An 18,270-nucleotide genomic window follows, 5' to 3' on the forward strand; every position below is an offset into this window, starting at 1 on the left:
GTCTCCCAACGAGTTGCAGGAAGATGTGCTATTTTACTAATCAGAGGTTTTCCAAAATGGTTTTTTTTTTTAGTTTGATAAACAGGAAATTAAATTAGAGAATTTATGTAATTTAAATAAAATCTCAACCGAGAGAAGATTAATCAGAAGTTCTATGCTTGTTGGAATTTTCTCAAGATCAATCAATAATTAGTAGTTGTTTCCACTTAGTTAACCCTCAACGAATGAGGGAAAGTCAAGTTAAAAGTCAACTTCTATTCACAAGTCCTAATCCTCTCCCTTGGGAAGGATTAGAGTTAGTGACTAACAAGCCAACCAACAACGAACCAATTATAATTGAACTCTTGAGTATTCCAACTCAAGGTTCTCCTTTTAATCAACTCCCAATCAAGTTGGGAAACTACTCCATTATCATAAATGTAGACTTTACAAAATAAAAAGGGAAAATAAAAAGAGACATAATAAACAATAATCAAAGAGATCAATTAAAATAAAAACAGTCTTGCATTAATGAACTCTAAAAGTAATCCAATGTTAACTCTGGACAGATTAAGGATATGAAAGAGTAAGGAAAAAGTAAGTAAACAAACTAGAATGACCAAGTCTGGAGGTAGACTCTTCTCAATAACCAAAGCCAAAAGCTTCAAATCCTCAAATATGAGTATATAGAAAAACCTAGGGGAAGAGTGAAAATCAGATCTAAAAAATAAAAATTATGCGGAATGAATGTCGTCCTTTGTCTCTGCATGTTTCCTGGCTCTAATTTACGTTTCTGGGCCGAAAACTGGGTTAGAACGCAGCCCAGAATTTACGCCAGCGACTTCTGTAAATTCTGCAGATCGCGCACACCACGCGACCGCGTCATCCATGCGTTCGCGTCATCCGACATTTTTCCGTGCCACGCGTGCGCGTTGTCCACGCATTCGCGTCACTTGTGCATCTTCCAATCCACGCAGTCGCGTCAGGCACGCGAGCACGTCACTGCGACTTTCTCCAATTCGCGCGGTCGCGTAAGCCATGCACCCGCGTCACTTTTCACTAGTCATCTCCTCAACTTCTTGTGTTCCTTCCATCTTTGCAAGCTTTTTCTTCATTCTCTAAGCCATTCCTACCCTATGAAACCTGAAACACTTAACACACAGATCACGGCATCGAATGGTATAAAGAAGGATAAAATAAAAAAAATATACAATTAAAAGATCTTTAGGAAGCAAGTTTTCAATCATAGAACATTTTTAGGAAGGATTTGTAAATACATGCAAATCATATGAATAAGTGGGTGAAGACTTGATAAAACCACACAATTAAACACAATATAACTCATAAAATAGTGGTTTATCAGTACGCGTCGATGCTTGCGCGTGACTCACTTAAAGGCAAAATGCTGGGGGCGATTTCTGAGCTGCCAGGGCCCAAATCCAGCTTGTTTCTGAGGGTATTTCATACAGAATTGAAGATTGAGCAAAGGGGGAGCACTTAGTTAGTCAACATGAGCCTTTAGTTAGTTTTCTAGAGAGAGAAGCTTCCTCTTCTCTCTAGAATTAGGTTAGGATTAGGTTAATTTCTCTTAGATCTAGGTCCAATTTCATGTTTTCATCTTGTTTCCTTTATGATTTCTTGTTTCTACTACTTGATTCTCTTAGTTTTCATGTTAATTTCCCTTTTTATGCTCTCTTTTATATTGATGAACCATTGTTGGATCTTGATTTCTTCTAATGCAATTTTATGTTTCCATGTCTTCTTTTATGTTCATCTCAATTGTTATTGTTGATTTCTTGCTTATGATGGTCATGGACCTTGTTAATTCTTGCATTTCGTGATGTTTACTTTTCTTGCATTCTAGGTGTTTGATAGAATATTTCCTCTAGTTTTTGAGTAGTTTCTTTTAATTGTGGCCTAGGCTAAGGGAGTTGAGTGATCTTGAGTCATTGTGTCTCATTGAATTGGTGATTTGAGAACCCTTAGTGGTTAATTTGATAACCATTGACTCTAGTCTACTACTAAGTCAATTAGTAGCTAGGTTAGGACTTATGGATTGATGTTGATCAATCCATTTGACGTACTCCAAGTCTAGGAGTAGATATTACGTACTTAAGGCTTTAGTGAGTAGACCTAATGAGCTCGGTTCCTCATAATTGTCAATGTATGGTTTGTAGACAAGGATGTTGATCTCAATTTTCCATTTCTTAGCCAAGAGTTCTTCCCTTTATTTTAATAGTTCTTGTTGTTTACTTTCTTGCTTTTATATTTTCTTGCTCATTTACTTTTCTTGTCCCTTTATAAATCAAACCCCCTTGCATCTTCATAGCCAATAATTGACCACTTCATTGCAATTCCTTGTGAGACGACCCGGAGTTTAAATACTTCGATAAATTTTCATTTGGGGTTTGTACTTGTGATAACCAAAATTTTTTATTGGGAGGATTCTTTGTTGGTGTAGAACTATACTTGCAATGAGAATTCATTCAATTAAGGAAATTCTATACCGTACAAGAAATTTGAACATCAAAAATGGCGCCGTTGCCGGGGATTTGCAATGGTGCTTTGTTATTGACTATTGAATATATTGTGAATAGCTTGATTTTTGGTTTGTTTGTTGGTTTTTGATAGTTTAGGATTTGGTTTTATTTGTTTCTTGTTAGCATTTGTTTTTGTTTTCTCTTATCACCATGAATTCTCACCCCTTTGGCTATGAGTTTGGTTCAAACTATGTTGTAGGAAATGGAAGCTTTAATGAGGAATTGCATCAAGAATTTGGAGATCAAAGTTTAACAAGAGTGCTTAGGGAGATGACTACTCTCCTCACGGAGATGCGCAAGGACCAAAAGGCATTTTATGCTATCCAAGCCGTTCAAGCGCCACCCCAACATGACTACTCTTTGGATTCTTATGGGTATAATCCTAATCCTAATGCATACCAATCTAATGTATGTGATGACCCTTATTGTAATTGTCAACCACAACCACCACATACATATGATCCCCCTCCTCAACATAGCCCTCAACAACCATACTCACAAGCCTCATACCACCATTCACCTCTATATGATCCCAACTCATACCCACCATACCAACCACCATTTGAACCATACTCCTAAGAGCCACAAATTCCATGTACAACACCTCAAGACTCTCACCAATATGAACCACCTTCCAACAATAACACCTCTCCCTCAAACAATGCACCCTCTCTTCCACCACCACCCCCCGACGAAACCCTCACGCAAGAACTAAGAGATCTTGAATCTCATATCATGAGGCAACAAGAGAGGACGAAAAAGGAGTTTAAGGAGATAGAAGCCAAGATGGCTATCATAGCAGAAGCCATGAGCCACATAACCTCCCACCTAAGCTCATGCTCCCCAAGTACTCCCATTGTTGAATGTGGAGGAGCAACCAAGGAGCTTAGTGAGGGAGTGAATTTGGAGCTCCAAGATAAGGAAGATGAGTTAAAGCAAGAAGTGCAACAAGAGGAGGAGGTAGAGATTATTAAACAAAAGGAAGTAGTGGTTGGGTACTTAGAATATGTTGATTACATAGAGGAATCTCAAGTTGAAGAGCCTTCTTCCACGGAGTTAGGAAGGGATGTTAAGGAAGTGGATAGAGAGTTGAGGGATATTGATCAAGAAATGGATTCTATTATTAGTGATTGTTTGTCCACATTGATCAATCCCCTTGATGATCTTATTGAGCCTTCTTCCATTGGATTAGAAAGCAATGTTGAGGAGGATGTGCAACCTCCAAGGCATATTGTGAGCAAAGAATTGGAAGAAGTGTTCCAAGCAACAAGCCCTCCTATATATGATGATTCCACATCAACACATGATCCTTTTGAGCTTGATGAGTCCTTCCCCGTTATGCTTGGAATTGATGTTGAGGTAGACTTCACTAAACCTCCTATTTATGGTTTGAGTGTGGGGACGAAATAGAAGAAGTTGGTGAGCAAAGAATTGAAATTGAAGAAGCTTGCAAAGAGGTGGAAGTTGCAAAGGAAGACCACAAGGAAATGGATCTTGCATTGGCCAAGTGTGGGGAGGTCGTCCTCCCTAAACCACCATCATTCAACACAATATTCAAGTGGATAAAATTCCTATCCATAAGCTTCACTTTCTCACTTGAATATGGTTTGCTTGAAAATGATGGTCAACTTAGAGCCCTTTGTGGAGTTAAGAGTATGGGAGAGTTGTGTAGTGGTTGGAGACATCCCTCTAAGTTCATTATGGTTGGAAGCTCGAAATTGAGGAGCACGGATTGGTGTAGTGCTCAAATGAATGGGTCTAGGAGAATGCTTTGGTGCTCACATGAGAATTCGGATCACTTGCCACCCAAATGGAATTGTCTTGATCAACTAGAAGATGGGTGTGAAAATAAGATATGGGATCCCGGATCACAACATGAAGACCAATTTTGGGAGCTCATATCTTGGGAAGAACTTCCCCCAAGCTTGGTGAAGATGGTTGGAAGTTCTAACAACCAATTGAAGAGCAAGCATTCTTGGAGGTTCAAGGATGAATACAAGTATAAGCCACCTTGACAATGAGCCTCCCATATGTCCAACTTAAGTACTTAAACTAAAAGTGATTGGTGGGAGACACCCCACCATGGTAAACTCTTTCCATTCTCTTATAGATATAATGAATGAATGAATTGAGTCGCCATTGTAGGTAGCTTCTTTACTCTTTAGTATATTTTATCTTGCTTGCTAGGTTGTTTATACACTTTACGCATTAAATAAGGATAGTTCTTTGAATTTGAGTTTTTGCTTCGATTGCAAGTTTCCTCAAGTTGTTTGAAATATTCTCAAAAATTCAAAAATATGGTTAATTTAACATTTTGGCTGGTTTTTGAGTCATAGAGAAGGATAGGAGATTTGTAAGCTGTTTGTAGTGTTGAAAAAAAATAAAAGGGGTAGGGACGCGTGCGCACGCTGTACGCGCACGCGTCGACCCGAGAGTTGCGTGCACACCACGCGTGCAATGTGCTTCTTGCGTAAGTTTCATCCCACGCGGACGCGTACATCACACGTACGCGTCGGCATAAAATTCCCCTTCCACGCTTAAGCACACCTGCTGCTTGCACGTCCACTCCTTTTATGCCATCCCACGCGCACGCGTACCGTACGCGAACGCGTGGATTCAAAACTATAACCCCCATCCACGTGAAGAACCCTAGCGCAGTCGCGTACTCCTCTTCTCTATTCTTCAATGTTTTATATCTTCTCTCCCTCCATTACCAGCCTCCAAATTCTGCAACACCCACAACCGCCCCTGTCCGGCGACCTCGTTCTACCGCCGACCCACCGTCGACCACCGCAACCATTCCTTCCCTCTTGCGCCTCTGCTTCTTTCTTCCCCCTCTCACTTCTCCCTCTCTCCCTACTCTCAGCCAACGCCACCGCGGCCAGCCATTGCCGCCGGCGAGCACCCAACCACCGTCACCACTCACAACTCTTCCCCCCTTTTCCCCTCTATCTCTTCGAGACTTCACCACTTCTCCACCTGAATCCATGCCTTTGCCCTTGCTCTGTTTTTCTGCTCGACACCCTTGCCTCACCACCCTCTGCTCCGCCACCGTATCGCTGCCTTTCTTGGACGTTACTGTAGCTCTGTAACTTCTTTCTCCTCTCAGCCTCATTTATTTTCTGTTCTGTTTCCAGGTTCCCCTGCCATAGCTCTGTTCTGTACTTCCTTTTATTAATTCTGTTTATTAATTTTAGTTAGAATAGTTGTTTAATTTTTGCTTGTTAGGCTAGATATAAATGCATGCTGTTAGGTAGTTAGGATGTGGTTAGAAGATTCTAGGCCTGATAAGTGCTCCGTTCTTGTTTACTTTTCGAATAGTGCATGCTTTGCTGAATAATGATTGATGTGATGATTTCTGTTTTGTATGCTATTACCTACTGCTGTTTTGCTGCGATTGAATTGTATGATTGTGTTTGATGCTACCTGAACATATGTAAATCCATGCTCTTACCATGCTTTGTGCAAGTTTTGGATTCATATGACTATTTTTGCTGCCGTTTGCTATCCGAGAACGTCTAATTTACTACCGGAATGTTGCCCGAATTTCTGAAAATTATTCTATACTTTGACTTGCAACATAAGAATTGAACTTCACACTTTTTGAACTGAGTTTTGCCTGCCCTGAACTTTCAACAAGTTCACTTCATAGGTTGCCTGGGTTGGCATTTCCGTGCTTATTTGTGTTTCCCATGATATGCATTGGAATGGTTAGTTCAAGGAGTTGTTTGTTGGATTTCTGTGACAAATAATGCCTTGCCTAACTCATCTATGTGAACCTTCATGTTTTTTCAATGCCAAGTTAAATCAGATGCCTTTTAACTCGTACTAAGTTTACCATTTAACTTTAACTTGCATTTCCCTGAATATGGTTCATTCACTTGCGATGTTTGGTGCATTCACTAGTGTAACTCTTTTTAATTCAAAATGATTTTCAACTTGCTTTCGGTTATACCTAGTGCGTATTTTACTCTTTCAACACCAATTGTTGCAAAATTTTGTGACCATGACATTGTTGATGACTTGTTTCTATTATATGCTTTGATACAATTTCATAATTCATCATCAATGACTGCATCTTTTTCATGGATGTGAGTATGCTTATTGGCCACACTTTGTGTTTTTCCTTTGAATTGAGCCAAGAACCGTCGTACCACTAATCTTTGAACCGATTTTCTAACTTCTCACTCGTTTAACCAACTAACTTTTTGTTTTTGTTTTCAACTTAACTCCTTTAATCATTCTTTTGGGTATGATGTTTCTTGGGCTTAATAAACAAAGCATTGTGCAAATACGGCTTGAATTCTTGGTTTGTGGCTTTGTTTGACTTTTGAATTATGTTTCTTGCATTCCAAGAATTCTTCTCTCTTGACTCACTTCATGGTCATATGTCAATCCTCTTTGTTTTTGATTAGGTCACTCCTTGCTTTGTTTTCCTCTACGTGTCTTAATTGCTTATATCCTGTATATCTCTTTTTCAGGATGGCCGACAGAGAAAAAGCCAAGGTCACTTTAAAGAAGAGGAAGAAATCTCAAGCCTTCACTGCTTCTCCTTACTATGATTATGCCAAGAACCCTCTTAATGAGGAGGACAAGGCTAAGCAACAGCTTCCGCCTACAGATACTCACCGGTTCCCTAACCTCTATTGTGAGCTCCGGTTCCTTACATACCGGAAGAAGAATCTGAAAATAGAGAAGAAATTGGCCATCCCCACTGACCTGAGGCAATCCATTCATGCCCGTATTGAGGGAATGGGCCTGGGCTTTATTAATAGGGAGCTCGGTAGGATAAACTCATCTTGGGTGAAGGAATTTTACTGTAACTTCTTCAGACACACCCTGGATTCAGTCCCCCTGAGAGGCGATCAGATATTGGTTATGGAGGTAGCTATTCAGGATAGGCTCGGTTGTCTGCCTAGGACCGGTGGCACAGATGCCATTGAGCAGGCAGAGAATGCGATACATTGTATGACCTTTGATTATGCTGCTCTGAGGGATGTTATTGCCACCCCGGATGCCCCTTGGGTGATGGATGCTAACAACAGGAAGCCCAAGGTTATGCTGTTTACTCATCTTTCGAGGGAGGCCAGGACGTGGCAACAGATCTTTACCCATTACGTTATGCCTACCATCTACTTTACAGAGATTCCAGTGGACATGCTCGTCCTGATTGGATGTGTTATGGAGGGAAAGGAGGTCTACTTCCCCCGGTTGATCAGGCGATACATGTGGTGAGCACATGTCCGTGGCATACTTCCATTTCCCACTTTGGTCACTGAGATGATTCAGCTGGCCGGTGCCCCATTGGACGCAGATGATGTATTACCATCCCCGGATGATGAAAAGGAGGACATCATTCCGTGGGGGACATAGGTGAACGAAAAGCCCCCATCTCGGCGCCCATCTAGAGCAAGAGCAGTAGCAGTCGGACCTTCTTCTTCATCAGCTCCAGCAGGACCATCAGCACCAGCAACATCTACAACACCACTACCACCAGCACCCCAGCCGACGTATCTTTTAGTACAGCATCTGATCCGCTTCATGGAGTGCAATGAGCGCCGTATCATGCGGGGCCTGGACAGAGTGGATCAGATGTTTGTGGCGCTGGGCGTGGAGGTACCTCTTCTTCCAGACTCTTCCGCATCCAAGGAGGAGGAGCAGGAGGAGGAGCTAGCTCAGACAGAGGCGCATTTACAAACACATGCCATCCCAGAGGCCCAGCAGCCCCCTGCGGACCCTCAGCCAGATCCTCAGCAGCCTCTTGAGCAGCCACAACCTCAGTTCCAGCAGCCAGATGCGACTGTTGACCCCCATCCTAAGCCCGATCAGTAGCATCGAGGACGATGCTTAATTCTAAGTGTGGAGAGGTCACCGTCATCGCCGTCGGTGGGATTACAACTTTGGGTGATAAGTTCGGACATTTATCTTTTATTTTGTGTTATTTCTAGTATTTTGCACTTTGTTTTACCGCACTTCTTGGATCATTATATATATTTGTCATTTTGATCCTTTTATTTTAGTTGTTGCATTTTGCACCATAGTTTGGATATACTCTTCATTTTAGATTTTTAGTTGAATTTACATTTGTAGTTGATAGTGTATATATATGTAGTTGCTTTAGTAGTGATTATGATTTGAAAAATATGGATTATTGGAGCTTCGTTTACCCTTTTTACATATGAAATTTGGTTTGATTGAAAAAGTGGTAAACTAAGAAAATTTTTTAAAATTTTCTCAATCACAACGTTACATCAATAAGCTTAGTCAAAATGATGAAATTTTCCAAGAAATTTAATTCTAGGGCACCACCCTAATTGATTGAAAAATTTTTTTTAGAACTTGCTTGAATTGTACACTTTGTGGATCATGTTTTGAGCTAAGAACACAAGCATGTAAGTTTTGAGCCTTAACTGTGTGGCTACATCATATAACCACTTATTTTCATTCTTGTGTGCATTATTCTCTTCCTATGATTGTGATCTTTGATTTGTTTGATTCTTTATGTCCATTATCTTGTGTATACATGCACTTATATGATTGAGGCCATTGTTTCAAATAGCTCACTTACCCATACAGCCTACCTTTTATCTTCCATTGATTAGCCAATTTTGAGCCTATGCTTAACCCATTTGTTCTTAATTGTAGCACATTACAAGCCTAAGTGAAAAACAATAAATGTCCCTTAACTTGGATCTTTGATTGGCTTAGGCTAGTGAGAGTGTTCATTATTTGATTTTGGGAGAGTTGGGAACATTGGGTAGAGATAAAAGTGTGTTTGTGTTTTTGTTGAAAAATCTTGGGAATTGGGTACATAATCATGTGTAAATCATATGCATTGATGTTCTTGTATATATTTTAGTAATATATATATATATATATATATATATATATATATAGAAAAAGAAAGAAAAAAGAATTGCAATAAAAAGGGGACAAAAATGTCCCAAAGTCCAAAGTTTAATAAGAATCAATGCATATGTGTGGTGATCAAAATAAAATGCATGTGTGTGAAAAAATGAAGAATGGTAGTTAGGTTTGTTTAGAATTGTATAGGTTGTCATAGGTTAGGTGGGAAGTTTAAGTTGACAAAGATTCAAATTTCAAGCTCACTTAACCATATGCATCCTACCTTAACCCTAGCCCCATTACAACCTATGGGAAAGTCCTCATGATATTTGTATGCATGCATGAAATAATTGTTGATTCTTAGATGAAAAACAAATCTTAGAAAGCATGATTAGGGGAGAATTGAGTGAATCAACCCTATACACTTGAGTGCCTAGAGCGGATACACATCCAGTGAGGGTTCGATCGCTCAATTACATGTTTCCACCCATGATCATCATTTCTTGCAAGTTTGTAAAATCTTTCAATGATTCAATTCAATTGAGGGTTTGCTTTGATTGCTATTGCTTTAGCCCTTGTACTTGTACATGTATTCTTGGAAATTGATTTGTTTTGACCAAGTAGATGCCTTCATTTAGATAGATTGCATATAGATAGGTTGTATATAGTTAGTTTGCTTTGAATAAATGTTGATACCCTTTGCTTCTTTCTTGATTTTAGCATGAGGACATGCTTAGTTTAAGTGTGGGGAGTTTTGATATACCCCAATTTTATGGTTTATCTTGTGCTTCTTTTGAGGGATTTTATCACTTTTTCCCACATTTATTCAATGAAATAGCATGGTTTTGTAATTCTCCCTTAATTTGCGCTTAAGTATAAAAACATGTTTTTTAGGCCCTTAAATTGGTGATTTTAATTCACTTTAATTCCATTCCATGCCTTGATGTGTTTGTTGAGTGATTTCAGGTTCATAAGGCAAGTATTGGATGGAATAAATTAAGAGAAAAGCATGCAAAGTGGAGAATGCATGAGGAAACAAGGATTTAGAGTACATCAATCCAAGCGTACGCGTGGAAGTGAAGTTGCATGGCGACGCGTATGCGTACATGACGCGTACACATGGATGGGAAAATTGCCAAGCGACGCGCACGCATGACCCACGCGTACGCATTGATGCTCGCACGTGACTCACTTAAAGGCAAAATGCTGGGGCGATTTCTGAGCTGCCAGGGTTCAAATCCAACTTGTTTCTGAGGGTATTTCATGCAGAATTGAAGATTGAGCAAAGGGGGAGCACTTAGTTAGTCAACATGAGCCTTTAGTTAGTTTTCTAGAGAGAGAAGCCCCCTCTTCTCTCTAGAATTAGGTTAGGATTAGGTTAATTTCTCTTAGATCTAGGTCCAATTTCAAGTTTTCATCTTGTTTTCTTTATGATTTCTTGTTTCTACTACTTGATTCTCTTAGTTTTCATGTTAATGTCCCTTTTTATGCTCTCTTTTATATTGATGAACCATTGTTGGATCTTGATTTCTTCTAATGCAATTTTATGTTTCCATGTCTTCTTTTATGTTCATCTCAATTGTTATTGTTGATTTCTTGTTTATGATGGTCATGGACCTTGTTAATTCTTACATTTTGTGATGTTTACTTTTCTTGCACTCTAGGTGTTTGATAGAATATTTCCTCTAGTTTTTGAGTAGTTTCTTTTACTCTTGGCCTAGGCTAAGGGAGTTGAGTGATCTTGAGTCATTGTGTCTCATTGAATTGGTGATTTTAGAACCCTTAGTGGTCAATTTGGTAACCATTGACTCTAGTATACTACTAAGTCAATTAGTAGCTAGGTTAAGACTTATGGATTGATGTTGATCAAGCCATTTGACGTACTCCAAGCATAGGAGTAGATATTACGTACTTAAGGCTTTAGTGAGTAGACCTAATGAGCTCGGTTCCTCAAAATTGTCAATGTATGGTTTGTAGACAAGGATGGTGATCTCAATTTCCCATGTCTTAGCCAAGAGTTCTTCCCATTATTTTATTAGTTCTTGTTGTTTACTTTCTTGATTTTATATTTTCTTGCCCATTTATTTTCTTGTCCCTTTATAAATCAAACCCTCTTGCATCTTCATAGCCAATAATTGACCACTTCATTGCAATTCCTTGTGAGATGATCCAGAGTTTAAATACTTCGGTAAATTTTAATTTGGGGTTTGTACTTGTGACAACCAAAATTTTTGATTGGGAGGATTCTTTGTTGGTGTAGAACTATACTTGCAATGAGAATTCATTCAATTAAGGAAATTCTATACCGTATATGAAATTCAAACATCATGCGTCCATTCAAGCATCACTTAGTGTGCGTGTGCACAACCTCCTGTGCGTACGCACGGGTCGAGATTTTTCGCAGAGTGTGCGGACGCACAAATCTGTGCTTCCGCACAGGTGGACGCACATGCCTTCATTAAAATAGCACGTGACTTGCGATTTTGGTGGATTTGAGGCCCATTTCTGAAGCCATTTAGCTCATAAGGAAGGGAGAATGAAGACAATAGTATATCATAGCATTAGAGTAGCTTAGGAGTAGTGGTAGATAGTTTTTAGTGTAGTTTTTGTTTATGTTTTTCATCATCTTCTCTACTAGGGTTTTTACATTCAAGTGCCATTTCAATTTTGATCTTGGATTTTGCTAATTCCCATTGTAAGTATCTCTTTATCATTACTCTTTATAGTTACATTATTCTTACACTTTCTTATATTTCAAGTTATAGTTCAATTTCACTTCTCTCTTGCAATTTCTATTTCTTGTTGATGAATTTTATGTTTGATGATTGTTACATTCTTTCTTGAGTCTTTATTGTTGATTAAGATTATTTGTTGCTTTTGGTTTCAAGCCTTTTCTCATTTTTCCCATGTTTAAGCTTTTTGCCCACCAAGTGTTTGACAAAATGCCAAGCATGATTTTGGCCTAGTTTTCTATCTCTTGGCTTGGGCAAAGTGAGCCATTGGGTTCCTAGAGTTGGAATGTCCAACATTTAGTGTCAATTTTGGATTGTTAATTGTTCTTGTTCCCACTAATGCTATGTTGTTGCTAAGTTAATTAGCAAGCAATTTACGATTTGTGGGTTAAGAACACTTATGCTCATTTAACTTACTTTCCGATGTGAGAGTTAATCAAGTGAGATTGATCCATTCTATTTGGCATAGTTGTGGTTCCAACAAGGAAAGGACCCTTAGCTCACTTCAAGCCAAGATGCTTTTTTTAATTCAATTTCTTTATACACATTTACATTAGCTCTTTTTATACTTTACTTGTCTATATTGCATAGTTACTTCATTAATTCCTTTATTAGTCCATTTATTACAATTTTGCATGTTCTTTCATTGCTTTATATGTTCATCCCTTTATTGAAAACCCCATGATCCTCACAACCAAGATTGCACACTCATTGGTCTCAAGTGTCCTTGGGAGACGATCCGGGAATTGAAACTCCCGGAATTGAATTGGTTTTGAATTGTGACATATCCTTTAGATCAAACATTTGATTTGGGTATTAATTGTTGGTCTAGGCTATACTTTCAACGATAAGATTCTAATTTGTGAAAACCTAGATCAACGGTGTAATCTGGCCCAACATCAAATTTGGCGCCGTTACCGAGGAATCACTTTAAGTGCAATGAGTACTAAAATTTTGGTTGTTGTGAATATGTAAATAATGTGAATTTTTGTTTTTATTTGCTACTTGGCACTAACTTTGTAGATATTGTCTCTATCTAGCTAGTCTTGGTAGTTGTTAATTGTTAGGTTGGTTTATGTTTGTTTGTATATTTTGGTTTTGGCTTTTCATAATTGCATGCTTCTATTGTTTCCTTAGTTGAATGACACGGTCGCTTCCAGACCCAAGCTTGGCCCCTTTTGATCTGGAAATAGAAAGAACTTTAACTCATATAAGGCAAGCTCGACGCCAGTTAGCATTTGTGAATAGTAAATCGGGTTTGCTTGAAGAGCACTCCAATTCACTATCACCATCAATCCGTGACTATCATTCATCAATCAACGAGGAAACTTTATATTCATCTGTAGGTAGTGCTAAAATCTCTGTGAGTGACTCAGGTAACAACACCATGGTGGATCCACCTCGTAGAATCACCATGAGGGAAGCCAGAGCTCCTGATATTAATTTGCAACCGATACAAATCCGGTATTCGGCTTTGGATCCAAATTTTAAGCTTAAGACTGGCACAATCAACTTGCTTCCCAAGTACAATGGACTACCCGGGGAAGATCCTCTTAAGCATCTCAAGGATTTTCAAGTTGCATGCTCCACTGCGAGAAGACATGGTGCAGATGAAGTAGTAGTTTTGGTGTTTACTTTCCCTTTCTCTTTAGAGGAAAAAGCAAAAGAATGATTTTATACTCACCCGGGAGACGTGATTTCCAATTGGGACTTATTGCGTAAGGAATTTCTGGAAAAGTTCTACCCACCACAAAAGACAGACAAGTTGCGAAAGGAAATATCTTGCATTATGCAACGAGATGGGGAGACTCTTTATGAATACTGGAAGAGATTCAAGAAGTTGTTGGAAGCTTGCCCCCACCACCATATTGATGAGTTGGTACTTATTAGCTATTTTTTTCAAGGGATGAATCCCCAAGATAAGCTTCTCCTAGATGCCTCTAGTAGAGGATCCCTTACAAAAAACAAGACCGCCGAGGAAGCGTGGGAGATCATAGCGGATTTGGCGGACTCCACTCAACACTCAAGGGCAAGGAATCCATAACCAAAAGCTTTAAGTGAAGTTTCTCTCTCCGGAGATGCCGTTTTGACAAAGACCCTCGGTGAGATGATAATTTTGTTGAGACAAATCACCCAAGGGCAACAAATTTCCCAAGCCTTGATAGCTCCTCCACCTCAACCTCCAAGAATTGAAGGACCACCAAGAGCATGTGGTATTTGTGCTTGTAACAACCATTACACTGATTAGTGCCCTCAACTCCAGGAGGACACTACATTTTCGGTAGCCAATTCATACCCACAAACACCCAACTACAATCAACATGGAGGAAATCAAAACCAAGGGTGGAGGGATACGTCTAATCAAAAGTGGAACCAAGCCCCACAAGCTTAGCCTTACCCAAGCCAAAAAGCCTACTATCATCAAGCTCCTCAAGGTCAACCACAATACCAACAATCTTACCAACACCCTTCACAATCTCAACCTCAAGGGAGGTATCAACATCCAAATAGTAATAGTAGATCCAACCCTTCTCAAGGAAATCAAGGCCCTCCTCCTAATCAACCCTACATGAATGACACACTCCAAACTTTTATGTAAGAGCAACGGGAATTTCACAAGAAACAAGAAGCATATATGGCTACTATTGCCGAGGCTCTCACCTGTTTGACTCTTTCTCCTCCGACTACACAAAACACCCAACAAGCCTCAACTTCTAGTGGGTTGCCCTCACAACTTCAACCGAATCCTAAGGGAAGCATCAATGCTATCACCCTTAGGAGTGGCACCAAGTTGGATGAAATTGGTGTTGTGCCTACAAGTTTGAGTGAGAAAACCCACAAGGAAGGGGTAGGAGAGGATATGGGGGTGATGAAGGATGAAGAGGAAGATGTTGAGAAGGATGACGAGGAACCACTCAAGGGCAAGGAGCCAAAGAGGAAAAATCCAATTGAAAAGCATATGCCCATTCCATTCCCAACTTTGGCAAAGAAGGCAAAGAAGCAAGAACAACTTGACCCCAACGTAGTAGTTTTGGTGTTTACTTTCCCTTTCTCTTTAGAGGAAAAAGCAAAAGAATGATTTTATACTCACCCGGGAGACGTGATTTCCAATTGGGACTTATTGCGTAAGGAATTTCTGGAAAAGTTCTACCCACCACAAAAGACAGACAAGTTGCGAAAGGAAATATCTTGCATTATGCAACGAGATGGGGAGACTCTTTATGAATACTGGAAGAGATTCAAGAAGTTGTTGGAAGCTTGCCCCCACCACCATATTGATGAGTTGGTACTTATTAGCTATTTTTTTCAAGGGATGAATCCCCAAGATAAGCTTCTCCTAGATGCCTCTAGTAGAGGATCCCTTACAAAAAACAAGACCGCCGAGGAAGCGTGGGAGATCATAGCGGATTTGGCGGACTCCACTCAACACTCAAGGGCAAGGAATCCATAACCAAAAGCTTTAAGTGAAGTTTCTCTCTCCGGAGATGCCGTTTTGACAAAGACCCTCGGTGAGATGATAATTTTGTTGAGACAAATCACCCAAGGGCAACAAATTTCCCAAGCCTTGATAGCTCCTCCACCTCAACCTCCAAGAATTGAAGGACCACCAAGAGCATGTGGTATTTGTGCTTGTAACAACCATTACACTGATTAGTGCCCTCAACTCCAGGAGGACACTACATTTTCGGTAGCCAATTCATACCCACAAACACCCAACTACAATCAACATGGAGGAAATCAAAACCAAGGGTGGAGGGATACGTCTAATCAAAAGTGGAACCAAGCCCCACAAGCTTAGCCTTACCCAAGCCAAAAAGCCTACTATCATCAAGCTCCTCAAGGTCAACCACAATACCAACAATCTTACCAACACCCTTCACAATCTCAACCTCAAGGGAGGTATCAACATCCAAATAGTAATAGTAGATCCAACCCTTCTCAAGGAAATCAAGGCCCTCCTCCTAATCAACCCTACATGAATGACACACTCCAAACTTTTATGTAAGAGCAACGGGAATTTCACAAGAAACAAGAAGCTTATATGGCTACAATTGCCGAAGCCCTCACCCGTTTGACTCTTTCTCCTCCTACTACACAAAATGCCCAACAAGCCTCAACTTCTAGTGGTTTGCCCTTACAACCTCAACCGAATCCTAAGGGAAGCATCAATGCTATCACCCTTAGGAGTGGCACCAAGTTGGATGAAATTGGTGTTGTGCCTACAAGTTTGAGTGAGAAAACCCACAAGGAAGGGGTAGGAGAGGATATGGGGGTGATGAAGGATGAAGAGGAAGATGTTGAGAAGGATGACGAGGAACCACTCAAGGGCAAGGAGCCAAAGAGGAAAAATCCAATTGAAAAGCATATGCCCATTCCATTCCCAACTTTGGCAAAGAAGGCAAAGAAGCAAGAACAACTTGACCCCAACCTGGTGGAAATTTTTAAGAATGTTGAAGTCACCGTCCCTCTATTTCAAGCCATTCAACAAGTGCCCAAATATGCCAAGTTTCTCAAAGATGTTTGCACTCACAAGGAGAAAATTGGCGAACTTAACAAAAGGCCGATAGATGATTCTATCTCTTCTTTAGTTCCTGAAAAATGCAATGATCCCGGCCCATGTTTGGTTACTTGCTTGATTGGTGGGTTTAAGTTCACAGACTGTATGTGTAATTTAGGGACATGCGTAAGCATTATGCCACTCCCCATTTATAAGAGATTGAACTTGTCACCCTTAAAGAGGTCCTTGGCGAGATTCGTGTTGGCCGATAAGAGCATTGTATCAGTTGTGGGGATTACAGAAAATGTTCTGGTTGATATCCAAGGTTTATTTTTCCCGGTGGATTTCCCCATTTCGGAGACTCCTCCCATTGACTCAGACAAGCCATCATCTATTCTACTTGGAAGGCCGTTTCTAAAGACATCCCGATCCAAGCTTGATGCACATTCTGGAGTCTATTCTTTTGAGGCCGATGGCAAGGTAGCAAGATTCACATTAGAAGAGTCAAGGAAACCTATCCTCAAAGCTTATTCTATCTTTGGGTGCGATATAATTGAAGATGAAGTGATTGAGGTTGGCAAGGAACAAGAAGAAGAGAAGGTTACCAACAAGTTTGATTCAAGAGATAACACTCAACCCAAGAATGCCAAGGAGTTGGAGATATTCCTCCTTGGAGAAGTTTAAAGTGACCAATGAAGCCATGCATAGTCCAACTTAGAACTCTAAACCAAAGTGCTTGGTGGGAGACACCCCACCATGGTAACATTGTTCCAACTTTATCTCTTTGTTTATAGCTTTTTGAATTAGTTGTTTTCTTATGGTATGATGATTAGCTTAGTTTTGATTTGGTATTTTTGGATTGAATAAGTTGAATTGCTTGTGGATCATGAATTTATGCTTGTTTGAATAAATTGGGGTTGGTATGTTGCTATGTTATAGGAGGGAACCTTAGTTTTGAAAAGAAAAATTTTTGTGAAACAAGGCACCTGTGCATGCGCACCACCCTATGCGTGCGCACGCAACTGCGTTTTTCACCTTCTGTGCGTGCGCGCTGCCCTGTTTTCTGAGCCCTGTGCGTGCACACTTCCTCGTGCGTAAGCACATAGCCCCTTTATCGTGCTTCTCGTGCGGCCACACAGATGTGTGCGTCCACACGCTAATTGACAACCCCTCTAGTGGGAGCGTCATCACGAGCTGTGCGTGTGAACAACCTTCCATCTTTGCCCTTGTGCGTACGCACGGATCTATGTGCGCATGCACGCCTGACTCTGTACGTCAAGCGTTCTATAAAAAAAACTCTCTGTGTGATCGTGGTGCATGGAATTGTGATCACACTTTTCACAACTCCGGTACAACTAACCAGCAAGTGCACTAGGTCGTCCAAGTAATAAAATCTTACGCGAGTAATGGTCGATCCCACGGAGATTGCCGACTTGAAGCAAGCTATGGTCATCCTATAAATCTTAGTCAGGCGAATTCAATTGGTTATGAGTTTTGATAATTGAAAGATAAATAAAACGTAAATTAAAATAAATATACTTATGTAATTCATTGGTGGAAATTTCAGAAGCGTTTGGAGATGCTTTCTTGCTTCTGAACCTCTTCTTTCCTATTGTCTTCATCCAATCATGCGTGCTCCCTTCCATGGCAATCTGTATGTTGGTGGAACACCGTT

General features: G+C 40.1%; 1 protein-coding gene across 1 annotated transcript; it reads left to right on the plus strand.

The window, feature by feature from the left end:
- On the plus strand, positions 16,140-17,279 carry LOC107633222. Its single transcript, XM_016336863.1, has one exon. The coding sequence runs from the start codon at positions 16,140-16,142 to the stop codon at positions 17,277-17,279; it is 1,140 nt and encodes a 379-aa protein (XP_016192349.1).

Source organism: Arachis ipaensis, chromosome B03 (genome assembly GCF_000816755.2).
Source record: "Arachis ipaensis cultivar K30076 chromosome B03, Araip1.1, whole genome shotgun sequence".
Lineage (NCBI taxonomy): Eukaryota > Viridiplantae > Streptophyta > Magnoliopsida > Fabales > Fabaceae > Arachis > Arachis ipaensis.

Coding starts and splice junctions, on each gene's coding strand:
- LOC107633222 (XM_016336863.1), top strand. CDS start 16,140: ATGGCTACAATTGCCGAAGCCCTCACCCGTTTGACTCTTTCTCCTCCT.